The sequence below is a fragment of the Lontra canadensis genome, unplaced genomic scaffold (genome assembly GCF_010015895.1).
Source record: "Lontra canadensis isolate GAN:19392208 unplaced genomic scaffold, GSC_riverotter_1.0 scaffold14, whole genome shotgun sequence".
Taxonomy (NCBI): domain Eukaryota; kingdom Metazoa; phylum Chordata; class Mammalia; order Carnivora; family Mustelidae; genus Lontra; species Lontra canadensis.
This window is the reverse complement of record NW_022631008.1, coordinates 7766129-7786674: the sequence shown is the minus strand read 5'-3', so window position 1 is coordinate 7786674 and position 20546 is coordinate 7766129. Positions and strand designations below refer to the sequence as shown.

General features: G+C 39.9%; 1 protein-coding gene across 4 annotated transcripts in view; it reads left to right on the top strand.

Moving 5' to 3' along the window:
* MDN1 (midasin AAA ATPase 1) overlaps positions 1-20546 on the top strand; it is a 168242-nt gene that overhangs the window by 106779 nt on the left and 40917 nt on the right. For all 4 annotated transcript variants that reach the window (XM_032858123.1, XM_032858121.1, XM_032858122.1 and 1 more), the window contains exons 51-64: positions 2741-2873; positions 3950-4065; positions 4853-4986; positions 8173-8330; positions 8558-8678; positions 9039-9249; positions 9616-9847; positions 10159-10285; positions 10921-11091; positions 15430-15644; positions 16052-16439; positions 17204-17313; positions 17967-18672; positions 20254-20415. In XM_032858123.1, the coding sequence (XP_032714014.1) occupies positions 2741-2873; positions 3950-4065; positions 4853-4986; positions 8173-8330; positions 8558-8678; positions 9039-9249; positions 9616-9847; positions 10159-10285; positions 10921-11091; positions 15430-15644; positions 16052-16439; positions 17204-17313; positions 17967-18672; positions 20254-20415 (2984 nt within the window). The remainder of the gene's footprint in view (positions 1-2740; positions 2874-3949; positions 4066-4852; positions 4987-8172; positions 8331-8557; positions 8679-9038; positions 9250-9615; positions 9848-10158; positions 10286-10920; positions 11092-15429; positions 15645-16051; positions 16440-17203; positions 17314-17966; positions 18673-20253; positions 20416-20546) is intronic.

Genomic DNA, 20546 nt, shown 5'->3' with positions numbered 1-20546 from the left:
GACCTGTCAGAACTGCCACTGTAATTAACACTATATTTTGGAAGACTCACAGTATCCAGATGCAAATCCTACTTCTTTGTTTGAAACCATCCCTTTTTCCTTTAGTCTTTGAAAGATGATGATGATACACAACATAATGGGGAGAGCACAGGAGTTGGAAGACTGGTCTCTGGTCCCAACTCAGCCACAAACTAGCTTTTCATTTGAGAGCCATCTTCCATACTTATTGCCTGTGTTTGAAAAATATGGGAATTAAATTCGTATCTCTCGGATCCCTTCAACTCAGAGCATTCTGAGTTGTTAAGAGAAAATTTTTTTTTTTTTAAGATTTTATTTATTTATTTGACAGACAGAGATCACAAGTAGTCAGAGAGGCAGGCAGAGAGAGAGGCTCCCTGCTGAGCAGAGAGCCCAATGTGGGGCTCGATCCCAGGACCCTGGGATCATGACCTGAGCCAAAGGCAGAGGCTTTAACCCACTGAGCCACCCAGGAGCCCCAAGAGAAAAGGTTTTATATTACGAGCTCTTTGACTTGATGGGTAAACAATACAGTGTGAATTACTTCAGAAAATACAAAACTTAATAAAAGTTATAAAGCCTTAAATATAAAGTTTTAAAACCATAATGTTAAAAGAAATAGCCATTCAAGCTATCTAAATCAAATGAAATATTCAGAATTTTTTTTTTTTTTAGTTTTAGTTTTTAAAAAAATTTTTTCTTTTTTTATTTATTTGTTTGACACAGAGAGACACAGCAAGAGAGGGAACACAAGCAGAGGGAGTAGGAGAAGCAGGTTTCCTGCCAAGCAGGGAGACCGATCCAGGGCTCGATCCCAGCACCCTGGGATCATGACCGGAGTCGAAGGCAAATGCTGAATGACTGAGCCACCCAGGCATCCCTATTTTTATTTAAAAAAAAAAAAAGGTTTTATTTGAGAAAGAGAGGATGAGTTGGGGGAGGGGCAGGGGGAGAGGGAGAAGCACACTCCTCACTGAGCAGGAAGCCCGACACAGGGCTAAGTCTCATGACCCCAAGATCATGACCTGAGCAGAAGGCAAATTCTTAAGTGACTGAGCCACCTAGGCGCCTCCAGAATTTATTTTTAATTAAGGGGTAAGATTGCACACTTTCTTGAAGAGAATAATATAAAGTTGATTAAACATAAGCATTAATGAGGAAATTATGGATATTTTCATAGAGTCAGATTTTTAATTTCCCACCCCTGTCTTCATTTGATATTGATCAAAACATACCATTGCCATTTGGTTTAGAAGAAAATATGTATGATGATTTTGTGCTAACCAATGATCTTATGTACACTAAAGATAACAAGGAAAATGTTTGGGAAGAAATCAAATAATGGGGAAAACTACTGTAGTAATCAAGTTGTGGCTAAACTATTGGCTTCCCAAGTATGAAAGAATTTTGGTCTTTGGAAACAGTGTTAGGGTAGAGCAGCAGGTTCCCTTTTTAGTAGATATCCTTTGCCCACTGTTGGGACACACTAGGTATGCCTTCATCTTCCTTTTCTAGTGTATAGCTCTGGATCATGTAGTCTTACTGGACTTTGGAATATGGGTTCCCTCCATCATGTACTTTGCTGTTGACAGTAGGCATTTGTTAGTCTAGTCTATGGTTGATACTTGATGTGCTCCACTGACCTACCCAGCCACCTTAATGTTAATGTTACCATTGTTTTGTCTTAACCTCATTCCTTGGGTTCTCACGGGTTCTCCACAGAAGGGTCAGATCTGATCACTGCTGCTTTATAGAAGAGGTGCCAAATTTAAGCCAAAGAAGCAGCAGATACTATATTCTCTGATTACAAAGAAAGGGCTTTTATTATTATTATTTTTTAAGATTTTATTTATTTATTTGAGAGAGAGTGAGCACAAGCACGGGGATCAGCAGAGGGAGAGGGAGAAGCAGACTCCCCGCCGAGCGGGACACCTGATGCAGGGCTCGATCCCAGTACCCTGGGATCATGACCCGAGCCAAAGGCGGATGCTTAACTGATTGAGCCACCCAAGTGCCCCAAGAAAGGGCTTTTAAAAGCAAAATCTTGAGTTTTTGTTTTTTGTGTTTTAAAGATTTATTTATTTTCTTGAAAGAGTGCACTTGTGCATGGGAGTGCCAGGGGTACTGGCAGAGGGAGAAGGAGAATCTCAAGCAGACTGTGCACACTCAGGGCCTGACACTGATCCTGTGTCAGGACCTGAGGCTAGATCCTGTGACTCTGAGATCAGGACCTGAGCTAAAATCTGAGTCGGACACTTAACTGACTTTGCTACCTGGGTGCCTCCTGAGTGGTTTTTCTTACTGAAAGCAAATGAGACATATTTATTCATTTGCCACCATGTGAGTTAGGTTTTTTTTGAGGTTAATGACAACAGATTGGGTGATGAAGCTCATAGATTGTTTTCTGACCAGCAGTGGGACCTGGGCAAGTGAAAGTATTGGTCGGAATGCTTATGTTCTAGAGGGATTACCTTATATCCTGCAGTGGAATGAATTTTCAGGACTAGTAGAAATTTAGCATTTAGAAAAGAAATAGTGTAAAAGCAACTGATCTATATTTTTCTAGTGTTGTGGACTGAAACCAGCAATTTTCCTATTCTCTTTCTTTCCCCATCAGGACTGAATGTGATCAAATTAAGACAGTACAAATCTTCCACTGAAATTTTCTAGGCAGGGAGTTTAACTGCCAAGTTCTATTTTTTGTTTTGTTTCTTTAAACCAGATGAATTTGTGATCCCTTTGGACCCCCGATGGAATATGCAGGCTTTGGACATCATTAGAAACTCCATGGACTTTGACCCACAAACAGACCAGCCTGAGCAGCTCTTTGCCCTTTTAGAGTCTGTTGCAAACAAGTAGGTGAAGCCTGCTGTTTTGGGCATGTTTGCCTTCCTATACAATATAGCTTTATCCATTATACCTTTTTTAAACTCTGTCAAATTTAGCTTACATGTGTTTAATCTCCTGAACCTAAGAAGTGGTGGGATGTTGGATGGGATTCCCTTCATCACCACCTCGCCTTCATGCTCCATGCTCAGTGAAGTAACTCTGAATGCAAAATGCCTGTAAATTCTGCAAGTTCTTAATAATTTAATAGGATGCTTTTAAGAGGTACATTAGCTTAATGTTAATATTGTGTTTTATTTTGCAGTTAATCCTTTATCATATGACCTAGAGTCATATTTCTATTGTTTTCTATTTATGATTCTCAGCAGTTCCTCCCATTTTTACCTGCTCATTCTCTCACAGCCTTGTGTCCACGTCATTTCCCATCCTTAAATGTTGAGGAGACATGTGGAGCCTGCATCCTTATGTGCACACCCAACATACAAATTCACCTAATTGTTATATAAGCTGGTTTTTCCTCACATTTAATGTAATGGCCAGCAGTATTTTTTTAATTGGCAAACAATGTAATGTAATACCTTTTTACAAATAATTTTATAATTGAGGTATAATGTACATTATAGAAAAGTACACTTAATAATGAGTATATTTGGTTTCGGGGAATTTTCAAAAGGTGAACTCATGCATATGGTATGAACCAGCACTTCAAAGGCCCTCTTGTCTCCCCTCCTAGTAACTCCCCCGGTGCCTCCCCAGGTAACTTATAACACCGGAGGTTAATTTATGATGGCCGCTTTCAAGAGTTCACACTGTATTTAGTGGGATCACAGCAAAGCCTGGCAGTCTACCTAGATGCAGCTTTTCCCAGCCCTCTGTCTTCCCCACCCCCTGCCCAACACATGGTCGTCATCACTTTTACCTCCATCTCTTTAGTCCAGAATTCGGAGGGGATGCAAAGGAATGGCAGGTTGAAGGAGATTGATCTCCCAAGGATTCTCAAGATTTCAGCAGGTAGAAGATGTGATTGTGAAATAGAATACAGCAGGAACCAATAATATTTGTTATGTTATTGATCTCATTTCAGGACAATCCTGTATCTTGACCGGGAAAAACGTATTTTTACTGAAGCAAATCTGGTTTCTGTTGGTGGCAAAAAGTTAAGAAATAGTGTTTTGAGAATGTCCTTTGAGTTCCATAAAGGTGAGACGTTTACCTTTTATATTCTTGAGTTATGGATCTGATCATAGAATGTTGCTTAAGAGACCTTCAGCATCTGCTGCCATTTTACTGATTTCTTTTGACTTGCTGGCCTGATTGTTCAATAGTAATGACTAACTGCTTTGTACATGTCCTCAATTTCATTTACTTTTTATAGTAACCTTATGTGGTGTAGATCTTATTTTGTGAAAAGAGGAGAGGGACGTGCAGAGATCCTAATGGTCATATCTCTAGCAAGTAACAGAGCTAAAATTTGAAATCTAGATCTGTTGGCTCAAAAAGTTCATGCTTCTAAGTATTTGGTTATAGGTTCTTTCTTCATCCTTCCTTTATTTTTTTAAATTGAAAAGATATCTGCGCTTGCTGGAAAAACTTTGGACTGTATGGAAGCATAAAAGGTGAAGTCTGCCTTTGAAGCAGTTCTTGTTAACAGTACCTTCATTTGTATCCTCTCCTCTGTGCTGTTTATTCATTCAAACATATATACACTTTTTGTTTTGTATTTAAACACGTATTTGTATAAAATATCCATTATTGCTCAGTAATTTTAATTTTTCACTAAGATGTTAAGAACTTCTATAGATATACATACCTGATCTTTTAAATTTAATATGGTGATAGTAGGCTAAGAGTTTGCTTTCAGTTTTGACCTTTCAAAACTGACCTTCATACTGGAGTTGCAATTAAGTTCCATATTGCAGTTGACTTTGAAAATGTCCAGAGATTAATTTAAATCTGATCGAATGTTCTTATTTATGTCAACTCTAAGATCCAGAGAGCTATCACAGTCTGCCCCCTGAAATTGTGGTCAATCTTGCTGCTTTTTTTGAACTTTGTGATGCACTAATCCTGCTCTGGGTCCAGTCATCTCAGGGATTCGTATCCAATGCCAGTGTCATTGAGGTGAGGAAATGTACCTCATGTTTTTATTTTGTGTCAAGACAAATGTTTAAGATTTTTAGGGGTGAGATGAGCTATAATGTTATTATATATCCAATATTACTTGAGAAATTTAATTGTTCTTAACAGATACATATATATATATACTTTGTATATATATATATAATATATATAAGATCTTAGAGCTTTGTGGGTATATAATTGACATAATAAATAGCATATATTTGAAGTGTAGAATTTTATGTTTGGCATGTATACACCTATGAAGCCATTACCACAATAGTGAACATATCCAGTACATACTCTCAACCCTTTCCTTATGTTCTTTTGTAGTTCCTTTCTCTTCCTTGCCCCCACCCTAAACCAGGTATCCATTAATATGCTTTTGGTCAGTTGCATTTTTCTAGCATTTTATATAATGGAATTATGCAGTATACTTTTTTGTCTGGCTTTTTTAACTCAAAACAGTTATTTTGATATGTATCCATATTGTTTAGTGTATCAAGATTCATCCCTTTTTATTGCCAAGTAATATTCCATCAAATGTATATGCTACAATCTCTCTACCTCTTGGAGAACACTGGAATTTTAGTTTGTATTTTAATCCACTTAAGCCTTCTTAGACATCATTATTGTATATGGATTTCCTTGAGTTTTGAATCCAGATTATTCTAGTAATTTCAATAAACTAGAATAGTAGGTCTTAACTTTTAAGACCATAAAGGAGTCTTGAGTCCAAAAAGTTTACCAAGGACTCTAAAGAACTTTTGTTTATGTAGTCTCATCTGTCCGTATTTACTATATTAGGAAATAAATCTGAGAAATACAAAATATATTTATTAGTTTGCTTAAAAAATACAGCAAATCCATTTAATGTTAATAGGAATAAAATTTTTAATGAGAACTGTTTTTCAAAACAAATTAATGGAAAGTACAACTGTCTTTACATTTCTGCAAGTCTCTTTAATATCTGGATTAACAGAAGAAAATGGACTCTATTTTTGCATTCATTCTCTTATGTTATGTTGTTTCAGCCTCTATTCATATAGTTACACTCCTCCGTTTTCCAACCTCATATCTTCATTGCCATTTCATATAATTGTGAATAATTTTCTTTGGTACTGTACCACAACTTGACAAGTGATAGTTTTCTAAAGTTTACTTGTAATGTGGAATCTGAAAATAATACACCAAATTCGTCATGCATCAAAATCCATTCGTCTGGCTTGCACTTTGGATGGACTCACTCTTGTAGGAATTGAGCTCGTGCTTTGGTATTTGGAAAATATTTTTCACGGACTCACCAGATCTTCCAAATGTTGACAAATCATTCTTCAATGTCAGCAGAGTCACACTCATGTACAACTATCACAAACCTCATCAGAAAAATTTTGAAATATTGGGAATTTGTCAGGGTCTTGGTTTTTCAAAGTTCTGGGTTTTGCTTTGAAAGCTTGACTTTTATCACTGGCAACAAATACTCTCAGTTGCTTTTCTTGAGCTGACAGATTCACTTCATTTTCAATATATAGTGTTTGCCATATACCCAATCACAGTTTGTCCATCCCACGCATCCCCCCTTTCTGGTACTGTCAGTGCAAATGTCAACATAGTGAAAAAAAGGTAAATAATCTGATATTATGAAAGTAGCTTTTACCTCATGGAATATCGGAGAGAAAACGCTCAAGAAATCTTGAGACAACTTTGCTATAAAAATAGCTTTTAGGGGGCACCAGAGCTCCTGCCTCTGTCTCAGGTCATGATTCCAGGATCCTGGGATGGAGCCCCTCATCAGTCTCTCTGCTGGGGTAGGGTTGAAGCCTGCTTTCCTTGTTCCACTCCCCCCTGCTCATGTTCCTGTTCCCACCATCTCTCTCTTTCAAATAAATAAAATCTTAAAAAAAAAAAAAAAATTTTAGAAGAGCAATGACAGAGACACACCTGATTTGCATTACAAACCTACTTTAGTGAAAACAGTAGGTATTAACACAAGGATAGACAGTAGGTATTAACACAAGGATTAACACAATGAAACCAAAAGGAATTCAGAAATAGATCTTAGAGTTAATTGATTTTTTTCTTCTAAAAGTGTAAAGATATTTTAATGGGGAAAAACAGTGTATTCAACAAATTGTGATGGAACAAGTACAATAAAGTTCATATAATAAAGTTAAAAATGAGCTTTTACCCGTGTCTTACATTATATAGAAAAACTACCTCAAAAATGGGTCATAAATCTAAATATAAAAGCTAAAACTATGTACTGTCTAAAAGAAAACATGGGAGAAAATCTTTGTAACCTGAGGAGAGGCAAAGATTTCAGAGGATTCTTCATAAGAGAAAAAATTTGATAAGTTTTGTCAAAATCAAAAACTTGTTTTTTTGAAAGATTTTATTTATTTATTCATGAGAGATGGGGGGGTGGCAGAGGGAGAAGCAGGCACCCCGCAGAGGAGGGAGCCCAATGTGGACTCACTCTGGATCATGACCCTAGCTGAAGGCAGATGCTGAACCCACTGGGCCACCCAGGCGCCCAAAAACTTCTGTTCTTAATTGACAATGTTAAGAAAATGAAAACACTGGGAGAAACTGTTAAAAAACGGGCTGTATACGTGAAACTATAATTGTATAATATAGAAACTATATGTAAATTATATAAACTAGAACAGCCCACATTTTTAAATGGGCAAGATAATTTGAATAGATGCTTTTCAGAAGATATATGAATGCTTAGTAAGAACTTCAAAAGTTGCAACCTCACTAGTTATCAAAGAAGTGTAATTGAAACCACAGTGAAGTACCACCCACAAAATGGCTAAAATTAAAATCACTAACAGGATTAAGTATTGGTAAGGAAACAGAACAACTGAATACGTGTGTGCTGCTGGTTGGAATATAAAATAGTGCAGCTGCTTTGTAGGAGAAGTTGGCAGTGTCTAATAAAATTGCATGTATACATACCATATGACCCAATAATTCCATTTTCTCTAAGGAAATAGCTCTGAACTTCAAGTGGTTGGAGGAAAAAAGCTGTGCCTTCTCTGGCTGCTTTAATGTCCCTAAAAATATTTCATTCGAATGCTAGACCATTTATGTGGGTATGTTGAGTATTGATTAACAATTGAAATCTGTGTCTTGTGTCTTTTCCTGAGAAATGTTTTTGAGTAGTTTGGTTTACTTTGTTTTTAGATCTTGGATTCTCTGCGGTGGCGGGATCGGTTTTGGACTGTGGCTGACACAGTAAAAGTGGATGCCCCAGGCCTCTCCCTGCTTGCCCTTCACTGGCACTGGGTTTTAAAACATTGGGTCCGTCAGATTCCCCAACTCCTAATGAACCACGAGGACAAGTAAGACTCATATTTAGAGTAATAATGTCAACATCTATAGTACTGATGATGATAAAGAAAAAAGGGTTTGGAATTGAAACTTCTTGCTTTACTTTGGTTGATTCCCTTAGTCTATTGGTGAATATAAAGCAAATATAAAATGTAAATGATGCCTCTACTGTGTCTCTATACTATCCAGCATTTCCCTCTTTCCTTACTTCCCTCTGCCCTTTTCTCCTTCTTTAAAGATACTACAAAGAGATTCAGACGGTCTCAGAACATATTCAGAATTGCTTGGGGAGCCCGACAGGTGGCTTCACTGGTATAAAGAAGTTGCAAAAATTCCTGGGACGACCATTTCCTTTTAAGGTACAACTTAGAAACATGTCGTAAACACTAAGATTTGACCTTTTCTGAAGTTCTGGAGCCTGGGGACTGCCATTCAACTAGACTCATCCTTTCCAATAACACTTAACTTTCAGATGTTCACAGTACTATTAACTGATTTGTTAAGTGTTAACATTTTGCTTATTCTTGGAGAGTGTTGCGTCTGATTGGAGTTTTAACTTTATTACTATAAAATCTCCTGAGAGTAACAGGAGTAAACAATCCTTATGTTTTCTAGAAGCGTTGTGGAAACATTTCATATTTTTTTTAGACATAAACAGGCTGGTAAAAAGAACCTCATTTCTCCTCTATAGTAGGTTCTCCTGGGTTTTGTTGTTTCAGAATAAGCTGGTGGTGGAGTGTTTGTCTCAATTGAAAGTCCTTCACAAAGCACTTGCCATCAGAGAGCGGATGTCTGCCCTTGGGGAAAGTGGATGGTGGGAAGACATTAATCGTCTCCAAGTGGTTGCTTCTGAATGGACTTTAAAGAAAAGTCTCTTGCAGGCCTGGGGATTAGTCCTCAAAGCTAATATTCTGGAAGATGCCAACCCAGGTAATATACTCTGGAGTTTAGCCTGCTAACAGATGCTCCAGAACTATCTGCTGCTCTGCAGCCAATAAGTTTTTAAGTTTTTCCCTTAGATTTTCTTTTTTTCTGTTTCTTTTTTCCTTTTCTCTTTCCCTTTTCTGGGTATGCTATAACTACCATTAAGTGAGTATGTCAGGCAGAGAGATGGGCTTTACAGATACTGTTTAATTCTGTTGTCAGAATCATGCAGGTATTAGTGATGTCGTCTCACAGGTACAAAACTTAAATTAAGCTCAGGTTAAACTCACAGTCACATAACTAGTTCTTGGGAATCTGAGCCTGTTCTGTTGACCACTATGCTGTTAATATTACATGTGTCTTTTTGTCCAGATGAGTTGAAGAATATTGTGAATGCCCATTGTTCAGAACTAAAAGCCAAAGGAATTTCACTTGGTTTTCTCGAAAAAAAGCACAATGAAGCTTCCTCCCTGTTCCAACCAGACTTTACCTCCTTAATCCAACTCACCAGGAATGTTCAGTTGTGGCCTCCAATGGAGTACCTAGCTATGCTTTGGCAGTACAAAGTGATAGCTGATTTTATGACACAGGCTTGTCTAAGAAGGTGAGCCATTTTCCTTGGGGGAACTTTTTTTTTGTTAGGTTATTCTATGGATCCTACATGTGAAACAGCACAGACTTGTCTTAAAGGGGACTAGCTACTAAAACCAAGGGAAGTCTGTTGCCACTGATTCTTTGCCTGTTTTGACTCCACCTTTTCAAGTTACTAGGTGTCTTTCCAGTAAAATTGCTTATTTGTATTTTAATAAATGCATTGTAAGTTCTGTGTGTTCCATCTTGCCATACGTAACAGATTTCTAGCAGTTTATTGACAGTCCACGACCCATCCTTTCTTCCTCTTTATTTGTGGAGCAGGTCCAGCAAAAATCAGCAACTGCAGATAGATGAGGAGATCAGTCATCACATCACATTTTGTCTTAAGCACACACCAGTTGCTCCACAAGAGCTTCGAAATCTTTGGTTCCTATTGCACCATCAGAAGGTAAAAACTAAGATCAAAAAGGGAGATAAAGCTTCTTAATGCTATGGCCCAGTTAAACTTTCTGAGGCAGACTGGTTGCGGAATGTTCTGTTTATGTCCAAAACTCAGTCTTATTTGAATTAACGTTGAAAAGGGAGAATTTTGAGTGTTTTTTGCATTAATTACCTGGGTATTCCTCAACTCATCACAGAATCATTCTGTTTGGTTTCCAGTTAAATAACACTAAATTATTTGCTTATTTTTATTGTTTGTGCAAAAATACATGTGAGTGTTGTAACTCTTTCCCCCACAAGTAACTATCGAATGTCAATAGTGATAAATAACAGTTATAACTTCATTAGTGCAACTTTAATTTTTTTATAATGCTTTTGTTCACTTACCTGTTTTGCTGATATTATAATTGTGTGATTCACTTATATTTCCTCATGAGCCTTATAAAAAGCAGATCTCAGTTTTCTAAAATTATAAACAAGATAAGTGGCTTAACCAAGATGACCAGGGTGGTAGGGAATCAGGGACTTTAGAATTAATATATTTAAACCCATGTTAATTTTAGATGAGTCTTACAAGAGGGAGACCTCATAACTTGATTAATGGAATTTTTCTCAAATATTCTTTTATCTATTTATCTTTAGGTGTCTACTGAAGAAATTATTTCCTTGTGGTCTGACTTGTTTAATTCCACATTTATGTCTTTTTGGAGTAGTACTGTGACTACAAATCCAGAGTACTGGCTAATGTGGAGCCCTCTGCCTGGTGTAGAGCAGAGGGAGATGCCCAAGTCCCTTTTGGACTCCACATTGAAGGTTTGTTGGCATAAAATCATAAAAGTGTTTGATAAAAATTCTTGATCTAGCAATAAACATTTTTTTTTAAAGATTTTATTTGTTTATTTGACACAGAGAGAGATCACAAGTAGGCAGAGAGGCAGGCAGAGAGAGAGGGGGAAGCAGGCTCCCCGCTGAGCAGAGAGCCCGATGCGGGGCTCGATCCCCGGACTCTGGGATCACGACCTGAGCCAAAGGCAGAGGCTTTAACCCACTGAGCCACCCAGGCGCCCCTCTAGCAATAAACATTTATTCCTAGGACAGAGCAGTAACTAAATAAGTGATTGCAATACTTTATTTTCTGCAGGATGTTAGTAAGAGTATCTTCAAAAAAGACACTCCGTCTTAAACCATTTGGGTTAAACATCTTCACTTGAGCTGTCTGGTTGGCTCAGTCATTGAACATCTGATTCTTGGTTTTAGCTCAGGTCATGCTCTCAGAATGGTGAGATTGAGCCCTAGGTCAGGCTCCACACTCAGTGCAGGGTCTGCTTGGGGATTCTTTCCCCCTCTGCTTCACCCTCTGCTCATGCTCTCTCTCTCTAAAATAATAATTAAAAAGTCTTCACTTTCTTCTCTAATTATAAAATACCTTTATCCTAGTTATTAAATAGTTTAACAGTATAGTAATATATATGTACATATGTGTATGTGTGTGTATATAGAGTTGACCCTTGAACAAGACAAGGTTTGAACTGCACGGGTCACTTACACATGGATTTTTCTCAGTAAATATGTATTTTATGTTGTGATTGAAAAGTGAGGTAGAACCAAATGCCTAGAAGCGAAGGGAGGGTAGAGGAAAGATGCAGGGAAGGCTGGAACAACAGGGCTCTCACCTGATTCTGGCTCTCTTCCTTATTCCCACTACCTGTGCAAAACTCTGTTCATTGAGGTATTGAACTGAGAAAGGTACAAAGGGATGGTGGGTGTTGGCGGGTGTCTCACTGAAGTGACAGGGCCTGTCACTGGAAGAGTTGACAAAGGACCACAGAATGATGACTCCCTGAGGTAAGGAGTCTAGGAAAACACCAGGGGACAGGATAAGTGCTTAGTAGGATTTTTGGTGGCAGAGGGTACAGGAGGGAGGGGTGTTGTCTATGGTGCTGAAAGTCCAAGGCAGGGAGTTAATACCACAGGAATAGTGGCAGCTGGCTCTCTGCTTGCCAGAATTTCCTGTAAGCAGAAACTGTGTTAGAACCGTGCAGCAGGAGTCAGGTGGAGCAAGTGACCTGGAAAAGGTGAGTAAAGGTAGTCTGCCTTCCCTGGTTCTTTGCCTTTCTCTGCATTCTATTTGGAAGGAGATTCTGCGTTCTTGGGTAGAGGAACAAATAGCGGATATCCCTCCTGGGTCCAACTTTGCTAACTTTGGGGATGAGAAGACCTCTGGTGTCTTGTTCTACTGTACTATACATAGTTACATTTTTGGGTAGTTAGCCATTAAATACATGGATTTTTTTATTGCACGGGAGGGTTGCCACCCCTAACCCCGTGTTCAAGTATCAACTTTACATAGATAGATACTTACTAGAATTCTCTAGAAATAACTACTCTTTGCTTTTTATTCTTTTACATATATTTTATATTAAATGTATATGTAAACAAAAATAAGGTCGCTTTCTTTGTTCACATAATATGTCATGGAAGCATGTCATTCCACTTTATTCTTTTTAAGGTATCCCATTGTTCTAATGTCTTGGAATTTAATTTTTTAACTTTTTTTTAATGATTTTATTTATTTATTTGACAGAGAGAGATCACAAGTAGGCAGAGAGGCAGGCAGAGAGAGAGGGGCAGCAGGCTCCCTGCCGAGCAGAGAACCCGATGTGGGGCTCGATCCCAGGACCCTGAGATCATGAACTGAGCTGAAGGCAGAGGCTTAACCCACTGAGCCACCCAGGCGCCCCTGTGTTGGAATTTATTTAATTACTTGCTTATTCATAAATGTGGAGATTTCTTGCTTTATTTCCCCCCTTTCTATAACAATCTTACCTGCATCAACTGCTGTTACATTAACCTTTGTCTATTTATCCTAGTATTTCTGTGGACATATTATAAGAATTGGATTTAATCCTTGGTCAGAATGTCTGCACAGTTAAAGAAATTCATGGCCGGTCTTAGAATGTCTGAGCAGGTGGTTTTTGATTTTTACCTCCCGACCCCCAGTTTTTAAATTCCAATTAGTTAATATACATAGTAATGTTAGTTTCAGGTGTAGAATTTAGTGATTCATCACTTACACACAATACCTGGTGTTTATCACAAGTGCCCTCCTTAAATACCCATCGCCTGTTTAAACCATTCCCCCCAACTTTCCCTCTAGTAACCGTAAGTTTATTCCCTATAGTTGACTCTCTTTTTTGCCCCTTTTCTCCCCCATGTTCATTTGTTTCTTAAATTCTACATAAGAGTGACATTATACGGTATTTGTCTTTCTCTGACTTAATTCACTTAGCATAATACTCTAGCTCCATCCATGACATTGCAAATGGCAAGATTTCATTCTTTTTTATGGCTGAGTAATATCCCTGTGTGTGTGTGTGTGTGTGTGTGTGTGTGTGTGTGTGTGACACCCCCCTCACATCTATTTTATTCGTTTATTAGTCGATGGACATTTGGGCTGTTTCCATAATTTGTCTGTTTTGATAATGCTGCTGTAAGCACCAGGGTATGTTTACTTTTATGAACATGCTAGGAGCTAGTAGAGGGGAAGGTCACAAAGTCCTGGATGATCACAGGAAGATGTAGGACTAGAGCACAATTTCACTTATTGTATCTGTGAGAACCTGTTTCTTCATATCCTTGACACACTAGATGCTATCAACATTTTTAATTATTGCCAATTACTCAATTTTTTAAATCTCATTTGAATTTGTAGTCCTGATTATTTTGTTGAGATTAGACATCTTTACACATATGTATAAAGTTTCATTTTCTGAATTTTTCAGTCATGTTTATTGCTCATTTTGTAAAAAAAAAAAATTGAATTCATGATCATTTTCTTATTGAAGATCTCTTTATATATTATGGATATTAAACCTTTACCCATCATGTGGTTGGAAATATATTTCTAATGTTCTCTTATCTCTCAAGTTTTATAATGTTCTCTTTTAAAATACTTGGCTGACTTTCTGTTTTCTGGCTTTGGTGTCATGCTTTAAAAAAAAAGTCTTCACTATCCCTAGAGCTAACCATTTGCCAATATTTTCTTATATATATTTGTTCTGTTTTATATTTAAATAATCAGTTACAGCTGGAGATCCTGTTTTGTAAGATAGGTATACAAATATTTTATACAAACAGTACATCCAAAAGCAGTGTAACACCATCGTGTTTGACTAATTCATCCTTTCCACTCTCATTTGAAATGCCACCTTTATCATACCTTAGTCCCACAGATGTTCATGGCTTTGTTTGGGACTCTTCTATTCTCTTGCTCTATCAAATATGATACCTTTAATTAAAAACAATTTTTTTCTTAACCTCTATACCCAACATGGGGCTCCAACTCATGACTCTGAGATCAAGAGTCACATACTCTTCTGACTGAGCCCAGCCAGACGCCCCTCAAAATTGATTTCTTTATCATAACACACTTCTCAAAGCCTTTAGTGATAGATCTTACAGATTCCCAAGAGTTCCAGAGTATACAGTGTTTCCCATATTATGTATTATGTATTTAACCACCTAATCCTTTGCTGTGGACAGCTGCTAGTGTGTCCCAGATGCACAGTCCAAGGAGCACAGGTTTGACAAACTGTGTCCCTGACTCACTTACTTTTTTTTTTTTTTAAGAGCTTTTATGTATTTGAGAAAGAGAGCATGAGCAAGAGAGGACAAGCAGAGGGAGAAACAGACTCCGCATGGATCAGGGAGCCTGACGTGGGGCTTGATCCCATGGCCCTGGGATCAGGACCTGAGCTAAAGGCAGCTGCTTAACCAGCTGTGCTACCAAGGCGCCCCTTTGTCCCTGACTCTTAATATCTATCTTCTCACTCTTTTCCCAGCTTCCCAAGTCTTATCTTTCTTCAGTGGGCCCCAAGCTCTACTGCAGGAATGGTCTTCCTGATGCCCAGGTGGGAGGGATTTTCTTGCTGTAGTGAAGCACCAATTGTTCCTCATTCTTTGAGAATGGAGTCCGTTTCTTTAAAGCCTTTTAACACCTGACCCCAGTCCATACTCTGGTTGAGGTTTACCTGGTCTTAGCAACCTGGGCCTCCATTTCTTTTTCTTTCTTACTCTGAAGTGCTCAGTTCTGCTTCTTGAAATCCTTTTAGTTAATTTTTAAAAGATGCACGATCTCTCTCCATCCATCAGGGCCCCGGCAGTCTCAGTAGAGCTGTGTTCTCCAAGTGCTGCTTTGAAGTCTTGACCAGCAGCTGCAGAGCAAGTCCCTGGGATGTGAGCGGCTTCCCCATCCTGTCCTCCTCACATGTCACCCTGGGGGAGTGGGTTGAGAGAGCTGTGCAGCTCCAGGACATCAGCCTGGCGCTTTGGACGAACATGGTGGTGCCTTCGGTCGCAGAGTTCAGGTATTCTTACCATCGGTCCCCGCGGCCACCCGCTTCCCGGTCTCCCGCCACAGACTGTAAAGGTCTGTCTTTCCTACAGAGCATGTAGCAGAAAACTCAGAACTTTTTTCTGTAGAGGCTAGTTTTGGTTGCTGAAGGCAAGTATTTTTCCAGGTGGATCAGTAGGTTTTTAGCCCACGACAGGCTATTATGAGCTGGCCCGTGTCAATTTGGCCTCTGTCAATTTGAAGCCTATTGTGATAAAGAGAGGGGGCTTGGAAAAGCATGTAGGATTACTTGAGAAAAGAAATTCACCTTTAACTATTGGCAGTGCAGTCTGCTGTGTCATTTGCTGAGGGGATGAGAGTGTGAGAAAGGAACGCTGTGCGATGTAGTGCAAGCCTGTAAGTGCTTCCTTATCTCTACAGACGCACGGATTCGCAGCTCCAGGGGCTTGTGCTGTGCCGACACCTGGCGGGTTTGGCAGAGCTGCTCCCTGAGTCCCGGCGGCAGGAGTATATGCAGAACTGTGAACAGCTGCTGCTCGGGGACAGCCAGGCCTTCCAAATTGTGGGCCAGACCCTTGGGGACATGGCTGGGCAGGAGGCCCTGCCCAAAGAACTGCTATGCCTCTTGCTCACCTCCCTGCGCCACTTGTTTGGGGAAGGGGACAGTAAACAGGACCTTCCTGAGCCAGCCCGCCGTGGGAGCCTCTGGGTGAGCCTTGGCTTGCTGCAGATTCAGACATGGCTTCCGCAGGCGCGCTTTGACCCTGCGGTGAAGAAGGAATACAAGCTCAAGTATGCTAAGGAAGAGGTATGGAGGGGCGAGAGTCTGGAGCATGGGCTCCTTCCCTGAATGGGTGGGTGTGCTTAGTATATTACTCCTTGTAGTGCCCTTTGGATGCTTAGAGCACCAGAGGGGTGATTTTGTACAGGCTACCCTGTGACATCCCAGGGGTGTGTTCTAAAGACTGCATTTTCTTCCTTGAGAGTTCCTCTGAGTAAGCTTCGGTACTTTGAGGGGCCCTTCCTAAGGGTTTGCCAGTAGGCTGCAGTAGACAGAGGTCTTAACGGTAGAACACCTGAGGCATTGCCAGAGAACTAGTGTATCTCCTATCCATACTCCCTGTACCTGAGCTAAGTTTCGAATATTTGGACTTGAATAATTTCTTTAGATATGATATGGAATTCCTCAGGTCTTAACGTTTGGGTGTTTATCTAAAATTCAAGAATCAAGTTGATTTAGATTAAGTGGTATCCCTTGATAGTTGAACTTCTAGCCAAAACATAAAGATAGTGGTGTAATTTCCCTTCTTCAAAATATGGAACTAGTATATGAGTTGGTAAGGACTAAGCTGCTATAGCAGAGTCAAGTCCGGTGGTGTGAATAAGATAGTTTCTTTTACCTAGAAGCTCTAAGGTGAGTGGTGCAGGTTCATGGAGTAAAAGCCCCTGCTTTTGGGTCATTCAAGAGCCCAGGTTCCTTCCATCCAGTTGCTCTGCCCTTCCCCAGGGCATTGTCCTCTTGGACATGGTCATAGCTGGGCACAGCAGACCAGCTTCTTCCCTTTCTGTTAGTTACACCAGCTACAGTGTGAGTGGAAGACCCGAAACCTCTCATCGCAGCTACTGACTGGAACAGACATGGAAGATGAAGTCATTATCTGTCACTCTCATCCTCACATCAGGTAACAGCAGAGTAATTGTGTTTTTCTGGTTTTTTGTTGTTGTTGTTATTTTAAAGACATTTTTAGGTTGATCTTTGCAATGTAATTGCAGCGTTAGAGGTGATAATACATGTCTCTACATTAGCGGTTAGATCCTAAAGCCATGGTTATAGTCAGGAAAAATTAATACTCTGAAAGGAAGGGCAGGATTCACATGGGGCCAGGTGGGTTGAAACCACTGAACTGATTTTCAGCATGACAGAAGTTGGGTCTAATGATAGGCACTGTGTGGGTTTGCTGTCTTGGTAAATACTGTGCAGTGTAGTAGGTCTGAGTTCCAGTCCTGTTCCTATCCTTTGGCTTTAGACTTTGAATAGGTCACTTTATGCCTTTGAGCCTTAGAGTCCATGTCTGTGAAAGGAGGATCATAGCAGCTCCTTGAGTGAGTTGTGATTAGACTTGGATGAAATACACATCTGCGTTACTTAACACCATGGGTGACGTGTGATAAATGATCTCTCTATTACTCGTTTACATTATAATTGTCAATATTTTCTTCATATTATTCCTCAGCAGCTGATATGCCTTCATTCTGTTTTCCTAGCTAAGGGCTCAGTCTAGATTTGCTGTTTTCCTCCTGACAGAATTTGCATATTATGTTGATTTGCCTTTAGACTACTTCGCCAAAGAATTGATCATCTGGAGAACTTAATCTGCAGCCTGTCAAAGAAGCAGGCCTTCAGACCCCAGGTGCCTGCCTACGAGTCCCTGGTGCAGGAGATCCACCACTACGTCACCAGCATTGCCAAGGCCCCTGCTGTTCAGGATCTGCTCACACGGCTCCTGCAGGCCCTTCGCATGGATGGGCCTCGGTCTGCCCAGGTGGCCCAGAACCTTCTGAAGGAGGAGGCTTCCTGGCAGCAGTCCCACCACCAGTTCAGTAAGCGGCTGGCCGAGGATTATGCCCTGTACCCAGACTCTGTGGCCCCGCTGCAGGCATCCATCCTGCAGTTGCAGCATGGCGTGAGGCTGGTGGCATCTGAGGTACACGCTTCACTCCACGGCAGTGTGGTCTGTGCAGACAGGCTGGCTACCCTGACCGCATCCCTGCTGGCTTTTCCATCGGTGGGCCCTGCCTTCCCCACTTACTATGCCCATGCAGACACTTTATGCTCAGTGAAGTCAGAGGAGGTTCTTCGAGGCCTTGGGAAGTTGGTCCTCAAGCGCTCAGGAGGAAAGGAGCTGGAAGGCAAGGGCCAGAGACCTTTCCCCACCAGAGAGCAGCTGCTGATGAACGCCCTCCTTTACCTGCGCTCCCATGTGCTGTGCAAGGGAGAGCTGGACCAAAGGGCCCTGCAGCTCTTCAGACATGTGTGCCAGGTAAGCCCATTTCTGGGGGGCAGCCCCAGCCTACTTCTGAAGGGAACTGGGAGCACAAGCAGAACATCAGCAATACTCTGTGTAGAAAGAGACCAGATGGTTCGGCATGGGATCTAGTGTCTTCCTTTCTGTCTCCTATTCAGCTGTCAGTTTTGGGGGGTGTTTGTCCCTCAATTTTTAAGAGATTAGAAAAATTATAGTGATGTTAGCTCTTTATCTGTGATACTGCAAATATTTTCTCCTAGTTTTTTGTTTATCTTTTGACTTTATTTATGGCGGTTTTGGCTAGGTAATAGTTCAACTTTTATTAGGAAAATCTATTTTCCTCTTATCAATGAAAACAATTTGTTCTCAATTTATGTAATTAAAAGAATAGATATAAACAAGACTTAATACCAATTAAAGCTGTGTAACTGGTAACATACTGGTGCGTTCCATTCTAGATTTCTGTGTATACATGAACCTGTACATGTATGTCTATGACATTATAAATTTAAGTCATTTGTCCAGTGGTTTATAAATTTTTGTTTTTTAGCAGAACTCTTTTTAAAATGAAAGTCTTAGACTACTTTCCTGATAGGTAATAGATAAAGGACATGCTTTAATTGAAGACAGTTCTGTCTCCTCTGTGATCTCTGAGCCTGGTCTTTAAGTTCCTAGAGTTCTACAAACTACTACTAAAGTCCATTCTGTTTTATACTTTGCTTTAGAAACTTAACAGCAGTTAGTGATTACTTTCCTCTATCATTATGGTGTTCTTTACCTGCATCATACTGAATGGCTTCCTAGGTTTTTTTTTTTTATATGGATATGCTCTAAGACATGTAACTAATTTCTTATCATAGGACATTTATATTTGTAGTCTTTTTACTACCTTGGAAAATGTCACCACCACCATCACCACAGATAGTCTTATACCTAGGTCTTTGGGTATAAATTCTAGAAAGCAGAACTGCTGGGATGAAGATTAACCACTTAAGTTTTTAATACAGATTATCTTTCTGAATAGTGGATATTCATTTCCTCAATTCTCATGAGTATTGTTTAATTTATAGTTTTTGCCGACTTAAGGACTTAAAATCTTAGAGTTACTGGGGATTTAAGAGGTGTCTGATAAGGTATAGCCCAGTTTTGTCTGATTGGTGCCCTGCAACCACCCTGCCCCCAGCCCTCGTTTCCCTTTCCTGAACTCCTGAGCCAGCTGCTTGAGTTGTTAGCCAAGTGCAGTCTGAATCACAACCCCCACATTGCCTATCCAGAGCCTGTCCTAAGTACAAAACATCATTAACTCCTGATAGGAAGTTCCAGTGGCATTTATTGTAGCAAGTTTTTACACCTGTGAAAAAGTAGCAGTACAGTAAGGGGGAGTTTAGAAAATGGGTTGCTGCAGAAACAGTTTGAAAACAGTTTACTTTCTCTCTGTGACCTGGGATTGCGTTTCTTGGTTGTTGGCTTTTACTTGTTTTTGAACCATAGTACTTTTGTTATCATGAGAAATTAAGAGCTGACAAGTTTTGCTTTGTTCATTGAAGCACCTCAGCGAAGACAAATAAGTTTCCTTCCAAATGTGTAACTTTTCAGGAAATTATCAATGAGTGGGATGAACAGGAACGCATAGCCCAAGAGAAGGCCGAGCAGGAAAACAGCCTTTACAGATACAGGAGCAGGAACTCCAGGACAGCCCTGAGCGAGGAGGAGGAAGAGGAACGGGAGTTCAGAAGGCAGTTCCCACTTCATGAAAAGGTTGGGTGGTGGTAACAGGGTTTGTTTGGGAATAATTTCCCTTGCTACCACCTGTGTTACCTTTGAATGGTTTTATAATCTAATTGTTTTTACTATATCTTTATGTAAGTCACTACTTCATTTTTTTGATT